This window comes from Dromiciops gliroides, chromosome 4, assembly GCF_019393635.1.
Source record: "Dromiciops gliroides isolate mDroGli1 chromosome 4, mDroGli1.pri, whole genome shotgun sequence".
NCBI lineage: Eukaryota > Metazoa > Chordata > Mammalia > Microbiotheria > Microbiotheriidae > Dromiciops > Dromiciops gliroides.
The window spans coordinates 3,071,375-3,098,006 of NC_057864.1; the positions used below are offsets into that span (position 1 = coordinate 3,071,375).

Here is a 26,632-nt window from a genome sequence, read left to right on the forward strand (position 1 = left end):
CCCACAATCCCTCATCTTCGAGACAAGTCCTTTCTATCCTTTGCATTTGTTTTTTTGGCAGGGCAGTGAGGGTTAAGTGACTTGCCCAGGGTCACACAGCTAGTCAGTGTCAAATGTCTGAGGCCGGATTTGAACTTAGGTCCTCCTGAATCCAGGGCCGGCGCTTTATCCACTGCTCCACCTAGCTGCCCCCCTATCCTTTGCATTTTTGCAGGTGAGGAAGAAGAGGCTAAAAGGCCGGTCCTTGGTCCCTGGCTAGTCAGTGGCAGAGGTAGCATTGGGACCCCGGTTTTCCTGACTGCCTGGTCTAATACTCATACCACACTGACTCGCTGAAAGTCAGAGACACTGCAAGCTCCCTGATTAGGAAGGAAGAATCTTTTTAAAAGCTCGCTATTAGGCAGTTACAGATGCTGGCACTCCCCTCCCCCTCCCCCAGCTCTTACTTGCCGAATAAAAAATAATATAAAATCGTCTTGATCTTTCGTGTTTGTGTCACTAATATTGTCTGCTGTGTCTCTCCCAAATCTCTGCCAGAAAGTCCTCACTTATAACGAATAATTTAAAAACAAGGGAGAAGGAATAAAAGTTTCCCCAAATTAACCTCTATAGGTTAAGAAACATTCTGATATAGGCAAGATCCCACATCTGCCAAGGAACAGTAGAGAGGGCGGGGGCTTGCCTTCTTCCATCTCCTCTTTGGGGCTGGTTCCTTGCTGTCCTTTCATATTGCTTGGTTTCAGTTGTCTTCCTGCTTTTCTTCTCCACAAGGACGTTCTTGTAGTCATGTCCTGTGTTCTAGGTCTGTTGAGTTCTCATGCTTCTCTGCATCTTCTCACATTCGTTTACCGGGACTTGTCTAGCCAGTCTCTCACTGATGGGCATTTACCTTGTTTTTCCCTCTTTTTCCCTCTGAGTATTTTGTTGTTTATGGGGCCTCGCTTTTTGTCATTGATGTCTTCGGGCGTATGCCCAGAAGTGGGATCTCTGAGTCACTGGTATGGGTATTTTGGTTTATTATTTGCATAATTCCCAATTGCTCTCCAGAATGAATGGCTGAATCAGCTCACTGTTCCACCAACAAAGCCTTATCTTTGTGACCTCTTTTCACAACCCCATCAACATTAACGATTCCCATCTTCCATCAATCTTGCTCAGAGGGTTTCCAAACAAGAACCATGGACCAGGATGCATTTTCCTTGTTTTTGGTGACATCGATCTGCTTACAAGTTGTTAGTTGTATTGTTATTTTTTAGACTGAAGACAGTCAAACAAGAATGAGATCAAATATACTTAATTATTCTTTTCTGTGGCACATACCTAATAGCGTGACATCTAATTTTAAATATTTTTTACAATTTAGTGGCATGAAGAAGAAACCAAATGTATTATGTATTGCTTCCATTTATAGTTATAATACGTTTACTGTGCCCTTAGATTTTAAAAGTTGTATTTCTAGGACTCAAGCATAGGAGAGAGGAAAGTTTCATTTCATTCATCTGCACCATCAACTATGTATTAATCTCATGCCATATGCAAAGCATTATGCTGGGGAAATATAAGGATAACTGAGATATTGTCCTGGCCTTGATGGAGGATATGATCTAGCCAATGCTCTACAATAGCTGGTCCCTGTGGCATCTGCTTGGTAGTGTCGTCCTCCTCTGATCAGCCATGCACGTCCAAGAGGACAGGGAGGTGCTTAAAAAGTATTTCCAGGACCAAGCTCTTGCTGACCTGGTGTCACACTTTCCTCGCCTTTCAAACCTTTTCAGACGTCTGTGCTTACAACCTCAGGCAGCTTGCAGCCCAGTCTGGCATATCAAACTTCCCTAGAAACACAAGCAGTGAAGGGAACAACACAACCCCAGAAATACATGAGGAAGGCGCCTGCAAACAACAGACACAAGGCAAAGATGCTTGCTCCTTGGAAGGAAAGCTCTGACAGGTCTGGACAGCTTCCTAAGAAACAGAGACCTCACCTGGCCAACAAAGGTCCGTAGAGCTGAAGCTATGGCCTTTCCAGTAGCAATGTATGGCCACGAGAGTGATCTAGAAGCGTCACAGAATCGATGCTTTTCCATGGTGATGCTGGAGAAGACCTTAGAGTCCTTGAACAGCAAGGAGGTCAAATCAGTCAATATGTAAATTAATTTAGGATGTTCACTGGAAGGCAAAATATTGAAGCTGAAACACTTTGGCCACATGATGAGAAGATGGGACTCTTTGGCAAAGACCCTGAGTTAGGAAAGATTGAAGGTAAAAAGAGAAAGGAATGGAGACAGACGATATGGACAGATGGTGTCATGGAAGTGAGGAGCATGAGCTTGTATGGGCTTAGAGAGATAAGGGAGGACAGAAGGGCCTGGGGAGCTGTGGTCTATGGGCTCATGAAGATCCAGACAGGGCTAATGATTGAACAACAAAACAATTCTTTGTCCCTAGGAGATCTTGCTTGGCCTCCTTCCAGAGGAGCAGTTCTGCCAGAACAGAGCTAGCTGGCCAAGCAGACCCACAGCCCAAAGGTTTCCTCTTGGATCTCCTGCCTGAAGAGACTCTCAAAATAGACCGATGCAGGGCAGCCCCTAGGAGCTCCACCGGGGCCAGCTCTTGCTCTTTTAGTCTAGTAAGGCAAGGAAAGAAGGAACATTTCTAACTAGGGAGAGACCAGAAGGCTTCAGGGAAGAGGTCTTATTTAAAGTGGGACATGAGGCATAGGGACATTTGGATGGTGGAGATCGAGTAAAGGGGCATCCAAGCACAGGTAACAAAAATAATGGATGTTGGAAAGCAATGGATGCATCCAAGGAATTTGTTGGTCTTATAGGGAGAGTAGAGCTCTGTGGAGCACTGCCTATACCCTCTTCTGCCTACATGAACCACTGTTGTAGTAGGGCCTGAAGTCAGGAAGACCTGTATTCAAATCCTACTTTGGATCTGGTTTTGTGATTTGGGGTAAGTAATGTAAGCTCTCTGGGCTTCAGTTTTCTCACCTGTCGAGTGAAGGAGCTAGACTGGATGACCTACAAGAGCTTCTGTGATCTGGGATACTCTGATGCTATGAAATCCAAATCCAAATATAACCAGGAGCTCAAAGCATTGGAGAGCCTCTTTAAAACTCAGTTTCCTTATATGCAAAATGGGGATAATAATAGCATCTACCTCCCATGGCGGTCCCGAGGATCAAATAACATGTAAAGCGCTGTGCAAACCTTCAAGTGTCATGTAAATGTAAGTTATTATTTTTGACTCGTTCTCATCTTTCATCTTTCATATTTTGGGGAATGCTACCTAGAGATGCTGCTAGGTGGCCCAGTGGATAGAGTGTCAGACTTGCTGTCAGAAAGACCTGAATTCAAATCTAGATCCAGCCATTTCCAGGCTCTGTGACCCTGGAAAAGTCACTTAAATACCTTGTGCCTCAGTTTCCTCACCTGGACAATAGGGATATGAATGGTCCCTATGTCCCAGGGTTGTTGTGAGGGTCACATGAGATGATAAATGTTGAGTCAAGTGCTTTGGAAGCCTTTCCACACTCTGAATGCAGCCATTATTACACAGGTAGATAAAATCACTCATACTCTGTATTTCCCTGAGAGCATCCTTGGGACAATTCTGGTGGCAGATAGGTCATTCCCCACCCACACAATCCTGCTTTCTTTTTCTAGGTCTCTATAGGTCAGAAGCTCTTCATTCCATGTACTTTAGATATCGGAAGTAAATACTATGGTGACATTTGTTAAAATGTTCTTAAATATTTATCAGCCAATGTTTTGTCTGGTCAGTCGCAGGCAGCGATTTTTACTAAGTGACAATGGATCAAATCCCATATGGTTTATTTATTGAATTATCAAGGGTATTCTAAGGCTGTAGGCATAGTGTGGCAATTTGTCATTGAGTAATTTGTGAAATACAGGCAGTTTCCAATGTATGTTTCTAGCCGCGAGGTCGTGTCTTCCTAGGTATTCTGGAGGTACTAAATGGTTGAAGATGGCTGTGATGTGTTGTATGTTTTCTTCTCTTTCCTTGCCTTATCTGCATCAATCAGTAAATCTGGCTTCCTTTTGGATAGCCCATGTGCACTCTCTGGTGCCCCCGCCCCTTCGTTTCTCTATATGAATCTGGATGCCTCAGTCACTGTGTATCTGGCACTTCTTTATTCATCTATGTTGAGGGCTCAGTTCATGAGGACATTGGCCACAAAACACCCACATAGGGTCTTTCGATTCTTCACCTGGACCTCAGTCATATCATAGACTCCATCTGGAGGTAAACACATTCTGTTAAATTGCATTTGACAAATTCAGTGACAGGCGCCTATCATTAGCCATTATCACTGTGGTTGGACAGACTTTAGCTGCCTTCTCTCCAGAAGCATTTCTCTAAGTTTTAAATCTGTTTATTATGTTTTAATTTATTAAACCTGCTTATTATTTTTTATGTTGTCCGGAGGCAACCTTCCTCCTCAGTTTTGATGAGAAGTATTTATCTTTCCATGGGAGGCAGCTATGTGGCCTAGTAGATAGAGCACCAGACCTAGAGTCAGGAAGATCTGAGTTCAAATCTGACCTCAGACACTCACTGGCTGTGTTACCCTCAGCAAATCATTTAGCCTTGTTTGCCTCAGTTTCCTCACCTGTGAAATGAGCTGAAGAAGGAAATGGCAAATGGCAGACCACTCCAGTATCTTTGTCAAGAAAACCCCATGGACAGTACGGTGCACAAAGAGTCGGGCATGACTGAACAACAACAAATTAGTTTTTCATAGCTCTGTTAGGGTGATAAGAACTTTGTTTCATTAATGTGATAACAGGCCTTTTTGTTTTCTGTTTTGGTAAGAATGCTTTCCAAATGAGTTACAGACCATTTTCCAGTTCTAGAAGTATATATGGAGACTGGCAGTGTGTAGATGTTAATTACTTTAAGTGTATTTTCCCATCACGCTTTGTTTTCAGGATATTAGGAAGTCCTTTAACTTCCTACCTTTCCTCATGATAGCTTTATGCTGATTGCGTGTCACTGGGAAGAAAACCAAGTGCTTGTAAGTATTGTCTTTCATCACTGGTTCAGTGATGGGAAAGCCACTGACTCCCAAGGAGCCCATTTTGCGATGGCTCTAATTTTTAGGAAGTTTTTCCTGACAGTCTAAATTGCACCTATTATTCCTAATTCTGTTCTCCGAGGTCAAACTAAACCAATTGGATCCATATTCCAAATGACAGGCCTTCAGATGCCTGGAGACAGCTTCCAGTGCCCCCGAGTCTTCTCTACTCCAGCCCAAGCAGGCTCGATGTCTTGAGTTGATCTTTGGGTCGCATAATCTAAGTGGAACGTAATCATCCCACTCACCCTCCTTGGGAGACTCTCCAGTCATCTCTCTCTCTTATAAATTGTGATGCCAAGAAATGATTATAAGACTCAAGAACAGTCTGACCAGGGAGAACAGGAGGAATTTCATCTTCTTACTCCTGGAAACCTCCTTCTCCTGATGCAGCTGAAGATTACATTAAAGTTTTTGGCTGACATTTCAAAGTGTCTTCAAAGAACTTTGCCTCAGTCAACCAATCAGTCATCCTTTTGAAGCACCTACTCTGTGCCAGGGACTGTGCTGGATGCTGACCTTAAGGAGCTTCCATTCTAAACTCGTCCCACTGGCTAGCAGAAATGGTGGAAGGCAGATAGTCGATGAAAACCAGCTGAGAGGTTACTTTTGCATTCAAAGCAAATGGTCCACAATGGATCTTTAAAGGTTCCTGGAAAGAATCACTAGTGTCAAATGAATCAACAGAGCAAAGAAGTCTGCATTTTCCCACTGAAGACATTTTGGTGGTGAGGATTCCAGAGGTAATGGGTGGCTTTATGAGTTCCCTCAGCTGCCCGTGAAATTACAGTGCAGTGATGTTCCAGGCACCCGGCTGTAAAAGTTGCTGCCAGACACATCTGGCTGAGAACTGTGATGGGAGCTGAGAGTCCAGACAGAATCACTGGCAATGGATGGTCCCTAAACAGGCTCGTTGGGTGCAAACTTATGTTCTGTCAGAGCAATGGCATTGGAAGCTTCCATTCTGGGTATTCGGGATGAAGAATCTTAGAGGTGCGGGTAGGATTTCTTACTGGATCTTCATTTCACAAAGAAAGGAATTGGGGCATTTGCCCAGGGCTAAATGATGTGGGAAAGCTGCCACCTGAGAAGGCATCAGGAGGACAAAGATGGACCCCACACAGCCGCCTGGAGTGGGCTCGGAGCAAAGGAAACTCCTTTGTTGCTTCAGAGCAGGAGTCTCTGATTCTGTCTGTGATTTAGCTTGTTGGGAACGGCAGCTTTTCAAGGGAAATGGTCAGCCTGACAATGAATTGTGTCTGGAAAATCCATTTGCTGCATTAGAAAAAAATCAAGAAAGATGGGAAGATTTCAACGTACCCCCTTTAGATTTTTGCCCATAGCTCTCTGTGATGCAGTCAAAGCACAGACTTTAGGACCTAGAAGACTTGGAGATCATACAATGCAACACTCTTGTTTAAAGGGTGAGGAGGAATTCAGTGATTCACCCAAGATCGACAATCTGCATTAGGCTGATAAGCACTTTGTTTCATTAATATGATACAGGGCTGGGTTTCCAAATGAGTTACAGACCGCTGTCCAGTTCTAGAAGTGTCTATGGTGTTGGTTAGTGTGGAGATGTTAATTACCTTAAATGTGTTTTTCCAGCATGCTTTGTTTTCAGAATACTAGGAAGTCCTTTAACTTCCTACCTTCCCCCTGATAGCTTTATGCTGATGGCTTGTCACTGGGAAGAAACCAGGTATTTGTAACCATTGTCTTTAATCACTGGTTCTGTGACAGGGAAGCCACTGACTCCCAAGGAGCCCACTTTGGTGGGGCTCTGCTTAGAAGCAGAGACAGATTATGGGCTCACAGGACAAGATGGTAAGAAGTGGAAGGAATCTGAAGGCTGCCCAGCCCAGGGCCCTTCTCTGCAGATGACGAAGGGAAGCATGAGATCCCAGAGGTCCCAGCAGGGCTGGGGATTAATTCACCTTTCATTTCAAGTTCAGTACCTCCCAGTGTACACTGGACCACAGAGCTTCTGACACCCCCAGAAGTATTCTTCTTATATTATTCTATCTGTAGACAATACAGCAGTTTAGCATGCCTTTCTCCCTCCTTCCCTCCCGCCCCTCTTCCTTCCTTCCTTCCTTCCTTCCTTCCTTCCTTCCTTCCTTCCTTCCTTCCTTCCTTCCTTCCTTCCTTCCTTCCTTCCTTCCTTCCTTCCTTCCTCTCTCCTCTATGCCTATGTCCTTCTCTCTCTCTCTCTACTCCCTTCCTCCCTGCCCCATCTTTCCACTTATTGCCTTTGTGACTTTAGGTAAGACACTTAACCTCTTTTGTAACTCTGTTTCCTCAGCCATGATATACCAGGATTGGACTCAATGATCTTGCTTTGTTTTTATAGCTTTGCATCTAAGATCCAGTCAGTGCCTAGATCATTTCTGTGACCCAGCATCTAACTTGACCATTTCGTCATTGTAATTGACTCCCTATACCTCTGCCCAACAGTCACAAATCATAACACAAGTGAACCCCGAACCAAGCCTGGCCAGAACAAAGGCTGGTGTGATTGGTTCTCAATCATACAGTATAGCACACACCCCTTTAGAATAAATGTGTGTCATGAACCATCCTCGGCCAAATTTCTTCCATTTTCAAAGTTCCACAAGCCCATGTGGACATTGAGAAGCAGAAGTGCTGACCAGGCAGGACAAATGTCCTGGCACGGAGGTACCTTGGTCCTCATGAGGCTTGACTGAGTATAAAGGGCCTCAGCCTCATGACAACTTTCTCACTTAGATTTCTCACCTTTTTTCTTTGCCTTTTTCTGATGAATCTGTCCAAAGGGAATAAAATCAACACATTTTTAGAAGAAAGAGAAAGGAACTGCCTGGCAAACAGAAAGCCTTAAAGAGGCTATTTCTTGGCAAATACCACAAGGATTGAATAGCGAGGTGGTAAGGGACAGCAGGAGTCAACCTGACTTGGGGATGGGAAGGAACTATATTCAGATATTGCCTCTGACCCTCCCTGTATAGCTCTGGACTAGTCACTTAATCTCCCTGAGTCTGTTTCCTCATCTGTAAAGTGAGGAGGGGGTCGATCCTTTCTGGAAGAGGAGTCACAGCATGGGGAGAAGTAGATGCCCTCTCCTAGTTTAGTCAGTCAGTAAATGTTTTTAAGTGTCTCCTGTGTGGCAGACACTGTGCTAAGTGATGTTCTCCATCTGTGATCCTTCCTCAGCCAGCAAACCCAAACAAAAGCCCGACAAGGAGAAATCGGGAAGGAAACTCAGCCAACTTGCTCAGACTCTTCAGTCCTCTAGTCACCTTTTCAGGGTGTCCATCACTACTCTTTGGCTATTAAAAGTAGTCCCTGTCCCTTGGGATGTGTTCTCTTCTTTCCATAGCCTTGTATCTGAACAGAAGAAGACTTGAGAACAGCCCAGCCCTAAGCATCATAATTCACACCCTTGCCCCAAACCACCCACAAATAAAAGGACGAATCTCTCTCTTCTCTTCCTCTCTCCTCTTCTCTTTGTCTTTCTCTCCTCTGAATTATACAGAGAGGACATCTTGTAGCCTGAAGAAAGGGATCATGTGGTCTGGTGGTTATCTCCACATGGCAAGAATTTGGCACAGAGAGAAATAAAAATCCTAGGGCAGAATTGTCACCTCCCCCTTAGAGGTTTTTGTTTTTGTTGTTGTTGGTTTTTGGTTTTTTGTTTTTGTAATTGAACTGGTGCTTTGTCATCAGTTCCAGAACAAAAGAGGTGGGGTTTAATTTCTGACAACGGTCCCCTCTCTGGTGGATGTGTCCTTTGAAACTAGTGAGGGGCTCCCCTTTATCTCTCTCCATCTTATTCATCAGCCTCGATGCACACAACCTGATATTATCAATATACCTGGTGGGAGGGGCTGGCAGGGTGGTATCGCACCTCCAATTGCCTCCTTTTCTTTGTCTTCCTGGTAATTCTGATTAGACACAGGCCTTTGGCAACTTAGTGATTTATAATTCAAGAAGTGCAGAGCTGGGGGCAGCTAGGTGGTGCAGTGAATAAAGCACAGGCCCTGGATTCAGGAGGACCTGAGTTCAAATATGGCCTCAGACACTTGACAGTTACTAGCTGTGTGACCCTGGGCAAGTCACTTAACCCTCATTGCCCAGCGAAGAAGAAGAAGAAGAAGAAGAAGAAGAAGAAGAAGAAGAAGAAGAAGAAGAAGAAGAAGAAGAAGAGCAGAGCTCCAGTTTTCTCTTGCTAAGTCTCTTTACCCGAAGGCATCTCAGTCCTTATTAGATGCTGTGCCCATATAACAACTTCACTTACTGAACCTTACTTGTGTCAGAATGAGTGTAAAACAACTGCTGTGCTCCCTACATCTGAGTCAACTTGGCCTCTTGGTGGGTGCTGAGCCCAGAGACTGGCAGAGATTGTTCCATTTCCCTGATTAGTTGTTCCTATTTTTCATCTTTACGTTGCATGGAATTCAGATAGAAACAGTTCTTGTGGCTTTCCCACTAGCCATTATCCAACTACTGAGTTTTTATGTTTAATATTAGTGAATTCTTGTGTATTAATTGATTTTTGTAATGGGGAAGGAAAAGGAACAGAGGAGAGAAAGACAAAGAGAAGAGGAGAGAGGAAGAGAAGAGAGAGAGAAAGAGGAGAGGAGGGATGGAGGGAGAGACAGACACAGAGACAGAGACAGCCAGGCAGAGAGAGAAATTAAAGTGCTTTCTACCTGTCACTGTGCTATGGGCTAGGGATATACCTTACATTCCTCTCTGGACTCTTCTCCTTACTCTATCCACTTCTTTCTCCCCTGAGACCCAGCAGCCTTATTACCCTTGAGGATCCCTTCACCTGAGCATCCCTTCTTACCTTTTTAGTCTTCTTACACCTTGCTTTTCTCCCCCTGTCCATGTCCAGAGCCATACCCTTACACATGGGTGCTCTGTTCAAAGAAATATACATTGTGTTCAATTATTCTTCACAAGATATCTTGGGGCTAGATTATTTTCTTCCCTACTTACTTATTCCATCAGTATTTTGTTTTGTTTTTTTAAACTGTGACCATTAACTTTTGTCTCCTGTAGTTTTCTTTTTTTTAAGTGAGGCGATTGGGGTTAAGTGACTTGCCCAGGGTCACACAGCTAGTAAGTGTTAAGTGTCTGAAGCCGGATTTGAACTCAGGTCCTCCTGACTCCAGGGCCGGTTGTCTATCCACGGCACCACCTAGCTGCCCCCTCATGTAGTTTTCATTTATGATTTCTTGAAATAGAGCTCTGAAAAACCAGGCTTTGATAAAGCCCATTGGGATGCAAATGGCGCTACTTGGCTATGCCTTTAAATCGGAATCACTGGAGCTCTCATGGATGGGTTTTAGCCCAAGCTTCACTTGCTCCTTGTTTGGGTTTTGATGGCTCAAAGTGAGGGTAAATAGCAAATGGTTCATTTCTGGCCAGAACCTCTGAGGATCTTCCCTTCCCATGTTGATTCTTTTTGTTTGCATCATTTCTTACTGAGCCTTAATCAATGATTGGGTGTTGCCTCAGACAAACTGAGGCCTGGAAAAGACCTAAGGTTAAAAAGGCCAAGACTTCCCACTGCGTCTGGGGCCATCTCCTGGCCTCCTGATGCAGATCTTGCCGCTGGCCCCAGATAGCTCCAGAGGACAGTGAGGCTGGTGACTTTGCACAGCCCTGCCTCACTGAAATCCAATTCAGTGCAAGTCAACAGCACCTCCTGATGTTATGGGTCTTCTTTGAGAACAAAGGATGAGCTACTGTATTATGCCTCACTCCTCGCCCTGACTCTGACCCAGCAGGGCTGATTTTCAGACGTGACAATCCCTTTCCCATCTCCACACCTTGGCACTGTCTGCCGTCTGCCATGCCGGGAAGGTTCTCCCTCCTCGCCTGGGCCGTCACGTTCCCTGGCTATTTGTAGAAAGAGCTCTCTAAGCACTATTATTGTCACTGGTAATGGATAGTTTTTTGTTTTTTTTTTAGTGAGGCAATTGGGGTTAAGTGACTTGCCCAGGGTCACACAGCTAGTAAGTGTTAAGTGTCTGAGGCCAGATTTGAACTCAGGTACTCCTGACTCCAGGGCCGGTGCTCTATCCACTGTGCTACCTAGCTGCCCCATAGATAAGGTTTTAAAGTTGGTAAATGCTTTATATATGTTATTGCATTTTATCCTTACAACAACTCTGGAGGTATGATATTTTTATCCCCACTTTACAGATGAAGAAACTGAGGTAAAAGATTCTTAAGGGACTTGCTCAGAGTCATATAGCTTGGGAGTGTCTGAGGCAGGATTGGACCTCAGGTCTTACTAGCTCTGAGCCTACCCAATGCGCCACCTTTCTGCCCATCAACTGCTTCCTAGAATTTGATTTGTTTTTTAATTTTTAGTTTTCATTAACATCTTTTTTACATCACTTTCCTTTTCAAATATATCCTCTCTCTTTTCAACATGAAGAGCCATGCCTTATAGTTTTTAAAAGGAAGAAAAAAACAGTTGAGTAGAATTTGCCAACACATTGATCAATAACCAATATGAAAGTGTTCTGTGCCCGGCTTCCTATTTTAATTCATTATTCTTGCTAATTTGGTGATAAGATCATTTGTTTGTGTTGTAAAAGGAAGAGCACCAGGGTGCTCAGCAACCCAAGGCAAAGTCCTTGTTGTTTCACCCTTGTAATGCCTCTGAACACCAGAAATAAAATTATGAGAGGAAACTAGGAGGAGAGAAGCACAATTTCAAATAAGCCTGAAGTTGCTTCATAAGATCCCAGATCTAGAATGAAAAAGGATCTCATCAGCTAATTCATCCAGCCCCTCATTTCATAGCTATGGAGACTGATGCCCAAGGAGGTCGACTGACTTTCCCAAGGTCACACAGAGAAGTAAGCATCATGGGGGATTTGAACCTGGGTCCTCTTCTTCTAGAGTTGGTGCACCTTCCGCTGCACTGCCATGGCTTTTTCTTGTTTTACTTTAATTCACATATTAAGCACCTGATGCACTGTAGCAGGAGATGAAAGCTATTGGAAGAAAAAGAGAAGGTTATATCTGTTCTCAGGGAGCTGAGAGTCTGGGAAGGGCCAATGTCTTTTATAGGGGAAAGAGCCACGCCATTAGGATTAGAAAGACTCAAGCTTGGGTCTCTCATTTGTGACCTGCATGACCTTCAAACTTCTTACCCTTCTTGAGCCTCAGTTTCATCATCTGTAAAAATGGGGATAATAAAACATCTTTCCTACCCCTCATGGTGGTTGGGGAGAAAATGTTTTTTCAAATATCTTTCCTCCTTCCCAAGTACTCTATAAATGTGAAATTTTATCATAAATGATCATGAATGACAACATAAATCATGACTCAGGGGAAGCTCCCCTGAACATGAGAGATGCTGCTGACTGCTTGGGTGACTTTGGGCAAGTCAGTTCACTTACCTAGGCCTCAGTTTCCTTATCTGTAAAATGAGAAGATCCAACGAGATGCTCTCTCAGGTCCCCAGGAGTTCTAAATCTCAGCCTCTATGAGCCCATGAAAGCATGTTGAATTGCTGCAATCACTTAGAAGTATGAGAAGCAGTGTGGTGCAGTGTGGTACAGTGGGTAGGATTCTGAGCTGGAATCAGGGAGACCCTGACTCTAATACTTGTCAGCTGTGTGACCCTGGGCAAATCAGTTAGTTACTTTCTTTGAGCCTCAATTTCATCATCTAATCACAGCCCTAGGTTGTAAAATGATTGTGAACATCAAATGAACACTTTTCAAACCTTAAAACACCAAGCAAGTGTGAGGGGACAAATACAAGGTATCCTCAAAATCTTAGCTTAAAACTTCACTAAGATTTTTGGGATCCTCTACATGCACATATGAATAACTCAGTTGAAATTTTTCATTGTGAATTCACCAAACACTTATAATTAAGCTCCTACTATGAGCCAGGCTCTGGAGCTTATTACTGCCTGAACCATTGACTTCATTGCTGTAGGGAGCTGTCCAGCAGGAAGGACTCTTCCCACCACTGTACATCTGCTCTTCCTCTGCAATTTACAACCAAAGAGACTTGCCAAGAGCGCTGAGATGTTCAGTGCCTGGCCCAGGGTTATGTGGCCAGTATGGACATCGGACAGACCCTAACAGTCAACTCTCTGTTCACTCCATCTTTAGCAGCAGAGACACAAACACACAGACTGAGTTTTCTCTGCCGTCACGGAGTTTATGTCCTGTAAGTTGTTGACCCAACAATTGGCCATGTCCCATTAATGTAGGAATATGCATTCACAGTATTATTTTATTGAAGCAATGTGGTACACAGCAGCTGGGATGCTGAACCTGGATTTAGGAAGACCTGAGTTCAAATCCAGATTCAGATGCTTAGAAGCTTTGTGACCCTGTGCCTCAGTTTCCTAGTTCATATAATGAAGATAGTGCCTACTTCAGAGGGTTGTTAAGAGGCTTAAATGTCTGTAAAGAGCTACTTAAATGCCAGCTAGTACCAGGTCCTCCAACGTCTTAGTATAATTTGAAGCTATTAAAGCTTAGACCTACACCAAGACTTAGGGATTCCCTGTGTCATTACTGTCTCTTACTGTGCTCCAGGCACTTCTCTATAGGGGCTGAGGCTGGGGATGGATTCTCTTTGGGGGTGTTCTGACTTTCTTTGTGCTACCCCATGGAGTCCTGAGCCTCATTCACTCACTCACTCAACAAACACTTATTGAGTGCCCACTTTGTGCCACGCACTGTGCTAAGTGCTAGGCATAAAAAAAGAGGCAAAAGACAGTGCCTGGCCTCTAGGAGGTTACAACCAAATTAACTCCCAGTACAATAAGACACCCCTAGTGAAGGGGCTGCTTGAGCAGAATCTGGAAGGGAGCTGGGGACTGCGGGAGGAGGAGGCGAGGGGCCTAGCCAGGCCAAAAGCTCTGAGATGGGAGGTGGACAGTGGACCTTCTGCCGCTTCCTGGGTCTTCCTTCTTTCACCCTCTTCCCTTTGTTTGTTCCTAGGAGCTGTACAGATGTGGTGTGTTGTTTCATTTTCATCGTGGTCATCCTTAGCTACGTTATCTTAGGACTTGTGGGTAAGTCAATACAGGTGGGAAGGAGTAACAGCTAGATGGAAATGGTCATTTCATTAAGTCTCTTCCCTCTGAGTGCCTCCTAATCAGTGATCATTGTTTTTCCCAGAGGAGATGGGCATCATCAATCCGCACTGGCCCACTGCCATAACGAACAAGAGACATCTAACATCCTAGTCAATAGCCCGCCCAAAGTGCTTGATTCAAAGAAATTATGAATCCGAAGGGAAATGACTGGTTTCCATCATTTTGCTTCTGCCGGTGCTGTTATACTCCTTAATCACAGTCAGATCCCTCCCTGATAATTAAAAACAAACAACAAAGGGATGATGGCCCCGAGGGGTGATATGACTCCAACGGACACATCCCCCTGTAAAAATTAAACATGCACAGAAGCGTGAAGATGACAAGTAACTCTAAGAGTTAGGGTGGTGAGGAGGGTGCTTCATCTCATTGCTTGTTTGGGGCCCAAGATTGCCTGGGGATGCAGCCCGAGTTAGAGGATCTATGGACATGGGGCCCTGTTGGTCTCTCTGAGTAGAACCGGGCTACCTTTCTGAACAGTCAGCCCAGCCCCCGCATGGCGCATCTGCTCTTGGACTCCGCAGCGCCCAGTCCATCCGAGATCTTTGAAGAGGATTGGGATTTGCCGTCATTCTCTCTCCATTGACGATATGCTAATAGCTTCTCATACTCAATTTTGTAAAGTCAATAGGAATGAAAAGGGATCACAGGAAATCAATCTTCTCTCTCCGTGCCATGAGGGGAGACGGTCTTGTCCTGGAAGCCATAGCTCTGGTGGCAGTCGGCAGTCCTTGGTGCTGGGCCTGGCACGCAGAGGTTGCTTGATAAATGTCTGTGGGCAATCCACGTCTGACATGCGCTTGCCCGTGACCTTGCCCAAATTGACATTGGAGTATCCAAGGACGCTGGCCTTACAGCCCCTCTCAGAAGACACTTCATCGCCTGACTCAGGTCTCTCTTGGCTCTCCTCAAGGCCTGGACCATCTCTCTCCTCCCCTCTGCCTCCTGGCCACCCTGGCTGTCTTCAAGACTCGGCTGAAACCCTACTTTCTATAAGAGACCTTTTCCCATCCCCTTCAATGCTAAGTGACTTCCCTCCAATTTACCATAGAAAAAGATATGGATGAATCTATATCTACATATAGCCGTGTGTGTGTGTGTGTGTGTGTGTGTGTGTGTGTGTGTGTGTGTGTGTGTGTGTACATATGTGTGTAGAGATCTATCTTATCTGGAGCAGCTAGGTGGTGCAGTGGATAGAGCACAGGGACTGTAATTAAGAAGACCTGAGTTCAAATCTGGCCTCCAACGCTTAATAGCTGTGTGACCCATGGCATGTCACTTCACCCTTTTGGCCTCAGTTTGCTCATTTGTAAAATGAACTGGAGAAGGAAATGGCAAACCACTCCAATATTCCTTTTTTTAAAAAAATAATAAACATTTTTATTAAAAGTTTTGAGTTCCAAATTTTATCCCTTCTTTCTTCCCTCCCTTCTCCCCTCCTATAGGTGGTATGCAATCAGATATAGGTTGTACATATGTAAAACATTACCATATGAGTAATTTTTATAAGAAAACAAATAAAATAAAAAAGAAAGTGAAAACTAGCCTACTTCAGTCTGGGTTCAATCAATATCAATTTTTTCTTTGGAGGTGGATCATATGCTTCATCAATAGTCCTTTGGGATTGCCCTGGATCATTGAATTGCTGAGAATAGTCAAGTCATTCACAGTTCTTCATCAAACAGTATTGTTGTCTCTGTGCACAATGTTCTCTTGGTTCTGCTCTCTTCACTATACATCATTTCATACAAGTCTTTCCAGGCTTTTCTGAAATCATCCTGCTTGTCATTTCTTATAGCACAATAATATTCCATCACCATCCTATACCACAGCTTGTTTAGCCATTCCCCAGTGGATGGACATTCCTTTCATTTCCAATTCTTAGCCACCACAGAAAGAGCTGCTAGAAATATTTTTGTACAAATAGGTCTTTTTTCTCCTTGTCGGGGGCAGGGGGGATATCTTTGGGAGACAGACCCAGCAATACTCCAGTATTCTTGCCAAGAAAAGCCCAAACAGGATCATGAAGAGTCAGACAGGACTGAAAAACAAGGCATCTGTTTTTTCATGTGTAAGGTTTTGAAATGGTGGGTAGGAGTGAATGACTTCTAACATTGGCTAAATGAATGAATGAGAAATCTTTATCAAGTGCCTACTACGTGCTTGGCAAATTGGGCTGTGTTTGTGTCCCAAGTGTGGTGAGGGGCCCAGAGAGCTCCGGACATTCTGCCTGGGGGCCAGTGGTCCAGGCTGTCGAGTTGCCTGGGGCCCATAAATGCAGGTCTCTTCCCACAAAGCCAAAGTACCTGTAACCTTAGGTTGGCCTCGATGCCCAACTCTAATGTTTACTACCTGCTTCCCAAGCTCCATTGTGCAGGGAAAGAGCATTGGATGCAAAGTCACAGCCCAGGCCTGACCCGGGGTCCTCTATGACCTGGGTCTCAGTTTCCTCAAATGAGAGGGTTGGGTTTGATAACCTGCAGGGCCTCTTCAAACAGTGTCTGAGATGCCCTGAAGACCCTTCCCACTTTTGAGGGGGCTCTGGTTGGGGAAAGAAGAAAACAGATCTCAGATCAGTCACTGTTACTTCCCTTCGCCCTGCCTTTGAGGTCAATTCTCCTGGACTAGAACCAATGTTATCCTCCCACTTACCACCCAGAGGAAGGGGGCACTGGCCCCTGGCAACAAGGTGAGCTCCTCTCTTGGCACCTGCTGCTTGGGAAATTCCTGGACTGATGGCAGCCAGGTAGAGGGAGGGAGACAAGGAGAGACCAAGGCCATCCACTATATCCTGAGCCATGACTGGTCATCCTGACTTTTGTCCGGTCACTGGACTATGATGACTCTGGAAGAGGGAGTGGGGCTGATGACTGGGCATATCTGTATCACTGAAGTCTAATTCACTCGAAAGTCCAGACACCCTGTGATGGCTTTGGTCCGCTCTGAAAACGAAGGACAAACAACAAGATGTGGCATGGTGGGGACGCAAGCTCATATCCTGTGACTTCCTCCTGGCCTACACCAAGGCTAACAAGCAGCAAGGAGGGAAAAATCATTTGCTAAGTGCTTCCTGGGTGCCAAGCTCAGTGCTAGCAGCAAGATGCAAAGGCAAAGACAGCCTCTGTCTTCTAGTGGGGGAAACCGAATGCAAGAAGCATGGTGGCTAGGGAAGGGCAGAAAGTTCAAGGAGGGCTTCTCAGGGACCAAACCAGGGATGCTGGTGCACGTGACGCATCATCACCTGATGCCCTGATGTCATTCAGACAAAGGCATGGGGGGATGCTGGGAGCAGACCGGATGGTTCTCTGGGGCCAACTCCAAAGCCCTGGACCCTGAATGGGTGGAGGAGGAGGCCACCTGTGAGGCAAATACCTGGAGGTGGGGCTACATCGGAGGCGGGGTTGCTTCCCAGCAGAGTCCTCCAGATTCAGTATCATGTGTCCTATTATCTGCTTCATTGCATTTGTAAATTGCTTGTGTTAAAAAGCCATAAGCACAATTTGGCAGGCCTGTTTTGCACATGTTAAAACTGTGAAAATATACCTTTAAGGGATAGGAAATAACAATCCAAGAGCCAACATTCCCAGCCAGCATGTGTTTGGGGAATGCCTTCCATGGCCCAAACAGATTCGCACTTAATTTTAAAGTGTCGGTGCGAGCAGTTGGTCTAATCACATTTTCTCCTTGACAGAGGGCTGTCTAAATGTTTGTTGCTCATCAGTTCAACCCCGGAGGACTAGGAGAATAGATCTGGCAAATGTTTGAGAATGGCTACAGAGAGGGCCAGCTTCTGCCACCTATATCATTAATTCCCCCTGGGTGCTTGAAACCAGCGGAAGGAGAGGGAGCTATCGGAAATGAAAGTTTCTCCATAATCTGTCTCTTTTGGATCACTGTAAGGACAGAAATTTGAGTACTTCAAAAGACTGCTTATATTTATTGTTCTTTTTGCCCCCATCGTGATTATTGTTGTGAGGGATTTGCCTGAATAGAGATGACTTCCAGCATTCTCTGAACTGATGCTGCCCAAGAACTTTTTCCATTCCTTTTTTTAGTGAGGAAATTGGGGTTAAGTGACTTGCCCAGGGTCACACAGCTAGTAAGTGTCAAGTGTCTGAGGCCAGATTTGAACTCAGGTCCTCCTGAATCCAGGGCCGATGCTTTATCCACTGTGCCACCTAGCCACCCCACCTTGCTACTCTTTTATGGGATGCTTTCACTGGGGGGCTTCTGCTTAAGGCTTTTCTAGCGTGAACCTTCCCATCTTTTGCAGGGCTATCCCTACCTTTTCTCTGCTTGCGGACAGATTTCAGCCAAAGCACTAATATAACTAGCAGTCAACACCAGCTGTTAAGTTGGAGAAAGTCCTGCAGAGACATCAAGCTTCTATCCACTTCTACATGATTCTGTCTCTTCTCCCCTCTGTTCTCAGTCTCACCTCATCTCACCTCAGAGCCTGCCTGGCCACCCAGCTTTGCCTCCTGTTGGCCCATGAGAGGCTTATGCATTTTCTCCATGATTAGAGAATGCATTATAGCAAGAAGCTGATTCATCTGCAGATTCTAAAACTTTCAGGTAGGGATTTAGAAGGAACAGGGCAGCTGCCTGCGAAGTCATTAGTGGTGTTACTTCATCATGCACCAAACAGAGAGAAATAAACTCTTAATGACTATGCTTACGTGATCAGATATTTCTTTTTATTAAAAAAGATATGACATGGGTAGCTAGGTGGTGCAGTGGATAGAGCACCAGCCCTGGAGTCAGGAGGACCTGAGTTCAGATCGGGTCTCAGACACTTAACACTTACTAGCTGTGTGACCCTGGGCAAGTCACTTAACCCCAATTGCCTCACTAAAAAACAAAACAAAACAAAACAAAAAAAGATATGACAGATCAGCTGTAACTTAGAAACATGAACTGCTTTGATAAATGGATATCAAATAAATGAGGGTTTTTTTAAACTAAAATTGCAGGTAAACAAAGATACTCAGAAACCCCATCTTCAGATAACTCTACAGCTAGCGCATTGGTGGGCTAGTGAAGCCCTTGGTCCCCTTCTCAGAGCCGCTTGGTTGACTGCTTGGGGTCAGAGGGCCTGGGTGGGCCCACATCATCTGGGGGCAAATCCCTTTCTTTGGCATTCATCTCCTAATCTATAAAATGGGGGTTTGATTAGATCATTAAGGTTTCTTCCAGTTCTAAATTTTATGTTCTTGTCAGCTATTATTTCAAATAATTTGAATGTGATAAGTACAGTCTTAAGTAGGAGAGACAAGAGGAGTACAATGAGTCAAAGAGAAGGAAGCCTGAGCATGGGATAAGTCAATGGGAGTCTGTGCTGGATGTCATTTTGAGAACCATGGTGGTGAGTGATAAAGTATTGGGTCTAGTTTGGAACTCCACATAGGAAGATGGATAGTAGAAATCGGGGAGAATCCAATGAAGAGAAATAACATTTTTAAAGGCCTAGAAAATTGCAGTCATGAGTTTCAAACAAAGAAGAATGATGAGGTGAAATGATTTTGATTTCATCTGGAGAAAAGAGAGATTGCCAACCGGTGCCTTGAAGAGGGAAGAAGGATAAATAAAGCAGGCTGCTTATCTCCTGAACTTAAATAAGAAGAAATGGGTTTAAACAGCAGGCGGAGTGTTTCATTTGGATAAGGGAAAACTACCAGTGGGGGTGGACTTTGTTAAGAAGTTCACAAAGGAGGCCTTGGGGTCCTTGTTTTGGGGGAACTTTAGAATTCCTCTGCACAACCACCTCAACTGGATGTTTGGAGTCTGGAGATTTGAGTTCAAGACCTACCCATGGGATCTCAAGTCATGTGCCCTTGGTGCGGCTCTTAATCCATAAAGCAGGGCTGGCTGAGATGACCTGCAAAGCCCTTTCCAGCTCTGGCCCCTCGGACCCTTTGTAGGGAGCTCATCTCCTCCCCTCAGAGCCTTCCTCGAGGATTATTTCTCTTTGAATGGCAGATTCTTAAGAGCAGGGACTTCTGCATGTTCTCTTTGTATTCTTTACAGCCCAGTCCATCCTGAAAAGCACGAGGACAGGCATACAGCAGGCATTCAATAAATGCTTGTTGGATTGAATTTTATAAAGACAGCTTCAGGCACAAGTTCTTGAGGTGCTGGTGAGTAGGGAAACCCATGAGTACCCACATGAAGAAATGACCTTTATTTACCAGAGGTCAAAATTCTATCTGGGCAGGACTGTGTGTCCAGGGGAAATGTGTTTCTCGTCATGGACTGGTTATATTTCTTTGGACCTGGGGAAGAACTCTACTACTCCGGAATCCCCGTGAGAAGGTAGGCAGGGCCAGATTAATGCAATGTCCAAGGGCATGGATGTGCCCAAACCAAGACCTCAAAGGCGCAGCGCCTGGCACACATCCTAGGTGCATGTTAAACATTTGTTGGCTTGTCTAGAAAAGTTGGCCCCAGGGTCATGTGAAACAAAGCTTCACAGGAAGAAGAGCCTAGAGTGGGAGTTTGGACCAGGCTAAGTGGTCCCAGGTTGGGTTTGTTTTCAAGGCAAGATAATGGGCAGCCAAATTTTCAGGCAGGTCAAGGTGCTTTCCTCATCAATAAAATGACCATTGTAGTTCTCCCACCCATCTCAAGGATTGTTCTTTTTATCCAAGAAACCAAGGTCATGGAACGTGGTTATAGGCACGGTGTACTATAAAATGTGCGCCGTTATATTAGCAAACTGAGACGTGTCGGTGGCAGGGAGCTGGCTTGCCCCTCCCCCCAGGAGGGGGGGACAAAACCATTGAGGGAGCATTGGGCGCACAGTCAGCAGACCCAGCTTGGAAACATAGCTCCTGGGCCTGAACTTTGGGGCATTGGGGTCGTTCACTCTTTGGGGCTCTGTTTCCTCACTTCTAAAATGAGGGGGTGGAACTGGGGGCCCTCCAAGGTCACTGACAGCTTCGTGCCCATTATTCTCTAGTCTTCCGTCACCTTTCTGAAGGTATCCAAGAGTCAGGGCGTCCCGGGCAAGATGCTAGACTGGAATGGAGAAGATGGCCTGACTTGGGTGACCAGACCAAACACAGTGGGCAAGGCTGGCAGTGGGTCACAGTAGAGAGAATCAGATTGTGAAATAAGGGAATGACTTTCCTGCCTGCTCCCGTGTGACTCTGAGCTCAGCACACTCAGCCCGGCCTTGGGATTGTGTCTCTCCCCACGCTTTTATCCTAGGGCCTCAGTTCAGGGGTGTGCCGGAGCCGACCCTCACCACCCTCCAGATAATCCAGTGATTGTCAGCAGACAGAAATCAGGGCCTGATGTGTTGGTCTGTTAATCAATAGACTTAAGAAAGCCAAGGGAAGGTGCTCACTGGGCAGGTGCAACTTCAAAGGGCAGACTGCATTTTTTTTCTTCTGAGAGATGGTTGTTACGTGCCCCTAATGCTGCCCTTCTTGGCTTCCCCCAAAGTCATACTTCCTATAGTTGTTGTGAGGATCAGATGAGATGATATTGGAAAAGCACTTTACAAAACTTAAAGCATCCATTGCCCCACAAAAAAAAAATTTTAAAATAGGGCAGCTAGGTGGCACAGTGGATAAAGCACCGGCCCTGGATTTAGAAAGACCTGAGTTCAAATCCGAACTCAGACACTTTACACTAGCTGTGTGACCCTGGGCAAGTCACTTAACCCTCATTGTCCCACAAAAAAAAATTTTAAAATTAAATCGGGGGTAGCTATGTGGCACAGTAGATAGAGCACTGGCCCTGAAGTCAGGAGGACCTGAGTTCAAATCCGGCCTCAGACACTTTACACTTACTAGCTGTATGACCCTAGGTAAGTCACTTAACCCCAATTGCCTCAACAAAAAAAAAATGGGGGTCGGCTAGGTGTTGCAGTGGATAAAGCACTGGCCCTGGATTCAGGAGGACCCGAGTTCAAATTCGGCCTCAGACACTTGACACTTACTAGCTGTGTGACCCTGGGCAAGTCACTTAACCCCCAATGCCCCAAAACAAAAACAAAACTTAAAGCATCATAGACATATTATTGATTGTTATGATAATGGTCCTAATGAGTAGAATACTGCTATTGCTATTAGGTATTAGCATCCATACAAAGCCCTAAAGACAGAGTGTCTCTCCTACTCCGTTTTAATCCTCTGAACTACCTTGCCAGTCTCATCACATCCTCCTGCCTTCCTGACTTCTTTTCCAGCACAGCTGGGTTATTTGTCTCCATAGCTTTGTTCACGCCTTTCTTCTGCTTGCTTCACCTATTTCATTCTCCAAATATGATCCTTCTTCAAAGCCCAACCCCAATGCCACCTCCGCCCTTGTCTTCACTTATTCCCCAGATGGAAGTGATTGATGGCTCCTCCCTCAAAACTCTTCAAGTATCTGATTCTTTGAGAGCTCATGGGGTTTTCTTGACAGAGATACTGGAGCAGTTGGCCATTTCTTTCTCCAGCTCATTTTACAGAAGAGGAATCAAGGATAAGTGACTTGCCCAGGGTCACACAGCTGGCAAGTGTCTGAGGTTGGATTTGAACTTGGGTCTTCCTGACTCCAGATCTTGACTCCAGGCTCTATCCACTGGGCCACCTAATTGCCCCAGGGATTTGAAGAGGCAGAGATAGAGATCAAAAGAGATAAAAGCTGCATGTATATATGGACATGTGGAGGGAGGGGGAGGAACCTGTGCTGAGATAGGGAGATAGGTGATGGTAGATCTGATATAAGAAGTTAGTCCTCTGGTTTAGCTGGAATAAATTGAACGTATGAAAGGTGGTGAGTAACCTCAGTCTGAAAAGGAGTTAGGAACGAGACTGTAGAGGGCTTTATGTTGGGCTCTGAGGAGCTTGTACTTTATCTTAGAGGCACCAGAGAACCATGAAATATTTCTGAGTAGAGGAGGGAGAGGGTTGGCGCCGACTTGGATTTGTGAATATTAACTTGGAGCTGTAGATGATGGGTTGGAGAGGAGAAGCAGAGGAGAAAGCTGGTAATTTTTTTAAAAATTGTGTATATACATATCCATCCATCCATCTATCTATTATTCCTCTTTCTCTGTCTCTCTTTGTCTCTGTCTTTCTATCTCCATCTATCTCTGTTTCTCTGTCTCTCTGTCTCTGTCTCTGTCTCTCTGTCTCTCTGTCTCTCTCTGTCTCTCTCTGTCTCTCTCTCTCTTTCTCATATCATGTTCTTCTGGGAGACCTACAACCCTTAGGTTGTCTCTACCCATCCTGTTTTCAAGATCAGCCTGCTGCTTGCACAGTGAGCATATTTTCTTTGAATGCTTTCAATTTTTGTATCTCTTTTTCTAGATTGCCCTTCCTTTCTGTGTATTTGCATTTCTAATCAGTTGTTCTCTTGTGTCTTTGGTGGATTGTCATCACGAATACCAGTTTTTCTATTCTGCCAATTATTTTTTCTGTGTAGAACATAAATTCTGTCCTCATAATTCTCATTTCTCTTTTAAACCTTTCTGGAACAAGATGTTGTGGTTCCACGTTCTCCTCAAATTCCACGGGGTCTTCTGTCTCACTAGATGTTGGATTGTTTTCCTTGGTCCCTTTGTTTTAACATGTTTATTCACAGATGACTGGACTTCATCTGGAAGCCATACTTCCTTCTGCTGTTGATGTTCTCCTTGTTGATTTATTTGCGTATGCTAGAAATGTTTGAGTTTTCTTCCTTGAGAGGTCTTTGGTAGTGTTTGCCTTTCTCCTCATCGTTACCACTTATTGCTCACTTTCTGACTCCATTCCCTCTGATGGCGGTTTCCTTGGGGTCTGGGGGCATCTCAGCCTCCTCCCATGCTGGGCAATTCCCAGTTTACTACTGTAGGTCTCTACCCCAAGTGACTTTGGGGGAATGGAAGTGACCTCAGCTGGGTCTTGGGGCTCTTTCCCTCAGGCTTGGTGTAGGACCCTGAAGTCCACTCCCCTTCCCCCCTCCAATGTACTGTCCCAGTACTTATGTTCCTTAGATCTCTGGTCCAGCAGTTCTGAGCACTGTCGCACCTCCACAGCTGGGAATGATCTTTGTTGTTTGGAGCTTGGGTCTCTGAGGCTTCAGAAGAAAGGGCTTGAGTTGGGGATTGAGATTAAGCTTATTTCAAGCTAGACATATGTCCTTCCCCCTTTCCTCTGTTCTCCTGAAGAAATCCTTTTCAGTACAGAATACTGCTGTGGCACTGGAAAGAGAGAGGAAAGAGACACTGGGGTCTGGGGTCGGTTTCTGTTGGAAGCCCGAAGGTTGGGTCTTTGGATCAGTAAGTGAAGACTCTCAGCCAGTGGTGTGCTGGGGGGCAGGGGGAGGGGTGGTTGCTGCTTGAGCCCAGGGTAGGTGTCAGTTCATGATTGCTTGATTGATTTTTTCCCCATTGTTTGAATTCCATATGTCCTAGACCATAGAGACAGTTGAAGTTGCTTTATTTTGGGGTTGCAATTTGTGTTCGGGAGAGTTGTGACAGGTGGTGAGGGTCAGAGAAAATGCCTCATCTATGATATCATAATCTATAGTATCATGAGAACTCTAGCGTTTATTTAGCACCTTGTGCTGGCAATACCCTTTTTATGTTACCTATCTTGATTCGTGTAAGAAGCCTGTGAAGAAGGAGTTTTTGTTATCTACATTTTATAGGTGAAGAGGTTGACCGAGTTTCAGGGATTTGCCCAGGGCCACAGAGCTAGGCAGGATTCAAACTCAGGTCCTCCTAAGTTCAAGTCCAATCCACCCACTGTTCAACCTTGGGCACATTCTGAATATGTGTTGAAATAGTTAACAAGAAACCACGAGACTTTCTTTTAAAAATACTTTTTTTTCCTAATCAGGCTCTCTGAGACTCATCAATGTGTGCATCATTTTAATCATTCGCTTCTGTAAGTCATACTTGGGTAGGGTCTCTGCCCAGTGGCTCAGCCTCTGCCTTTTGCTGCCTTTCAAAGCCTCCACCAGCTCTGTAGGCAGCGAGGTGAGACCTTTCGTTAAGTTAATTGCTGCTTAGTCTTCATCGAGAGCTCTCTTCCCTCATTTGGGTGATGAGGTAGCCACTTGTCTCTGTCTCTGATGCCTTCAGCAGCCTTTCTAAATGGTAAGAGAGGACAACTCTCCACTTCCTCCTTCCTGCTTGCTCCTTTAATAGGGGGCAATGAGGGAAGGAATGACAAAATAGATGTAGCCTTGAAAGAACTCCATTCCCTGGACTAGCGCATCCAGCTTGGAAAACAGTGACGTGAGCATTGGGCCTGGTATGGTGGTGGTGGTGGTTTCTAGCAGGTATTGTACTGGGTGCCTGGCTAGGGAGTGAGGCTCTGCTACGGAAGCATCTATGACAAACCATGCAGAAGTCAGAAAGCCTACACAAAAGGGAGAGTTTCAAAGAGTCGGTTGCATCCCAATTGGTATGACCAATGAATTCCCAGGATGTGGATGCATTATTCAGATACTTATTGCACATTTCATGCTCTGGAAGCAGTTACCATCTGTTATATAATTATAACATCTAATAGGAGGCAACTAGTTGCTGCAGTAGCTCGAGCACTGGCCCTGAAGTTGGGAGGACCTGAATTCAAATCCAGCCCCAGACACTTACCAGCTGTGTGATCCTGAGTAAGTCGCTTAACCTTGATTTTCTCAAACATCCAGGGTCATCCCCAGTGGTCCTGATGCATATCTTGCCGCTGGACCCAGATGACTCTGGAGGAGGGGATGAGGCTGGTGACTTTGCACAGCCCTCCCTCACTTCAATTCAATGCAAGTCCTGCCATCACCTGCCAATGTCACAGGCCTCTTCCAGAAGGAAGGAGAAACAAAAAGCAGAACAACATCTGATTGTGCCCTTTCTAATACACGAGATCAGGGAATTCGTCTGGATCAAGCAGCACTTTATCATGGAGGGTGGGAGAGGGGCAAGCAGGGCAGAGACCCTGGGGAAGGGGGGGAGGGAGGCCCAGGGGACTCACTCATAGGGGAAAGCCAGAGACATTGAGGGGTCCAATGGCAGAGGAGGTACTCCTAGAGGGAGGGGTCTCCTATGTGCTTCAGTTTGTAGATAACATGCAAGTCACAAATAAATCCCAAAGCTTACGACAATAACCATAGAAGTGATAACTCATATTTTTTTAGTGCCCTAAGGTTTATAAAGTACTTTATAGATTTGACCTCATTTGTTCCTCCCAAGAACCAGATTAAGGGATGATGAACCAAAGAGAGGCCAAGTGACTTGTCCAGGGCTACACAGCTAGTAAGAGTCTGAGTCAGGTTTCATACTTAGAATTTCCTGCTCTATGTGCTGAGCAAACAAATCAATAAATAGCAGCGGGCATTTGTGTAATGCCCAAAGTTTCCAAAGTCCCTTGTAAGTATTATCTCATTTGACCCTTAGAACAACTGGAGGAGGTAGGTGTGATTATTAGGACCAC

General features: G+C 45.1%; 1 protein-coding gene across 1 annotated transcript in view; it reads left to right on the top strand.

The window, feature by feature from the left end:
* Nucleotides 1-26,632, top strand: part of SLC44A5 (solute carrier family 44 member 5) — a 349,369-nt gene that overhangs the window by 237,674 nt on the left and 85,063 nt on the right. Inside the window, exon 3 of the mRNA XM_044005170.1 lies at nucleotides 14,074-14,147. Coding sequence (XP_043861105.1) covers nucleotides 14,074-14,147 — 74 coding nt within the window. The remainder of the gene's footprint in view (nucleotides 1-14,073; nucleotides 14,148-26,632) is intronic.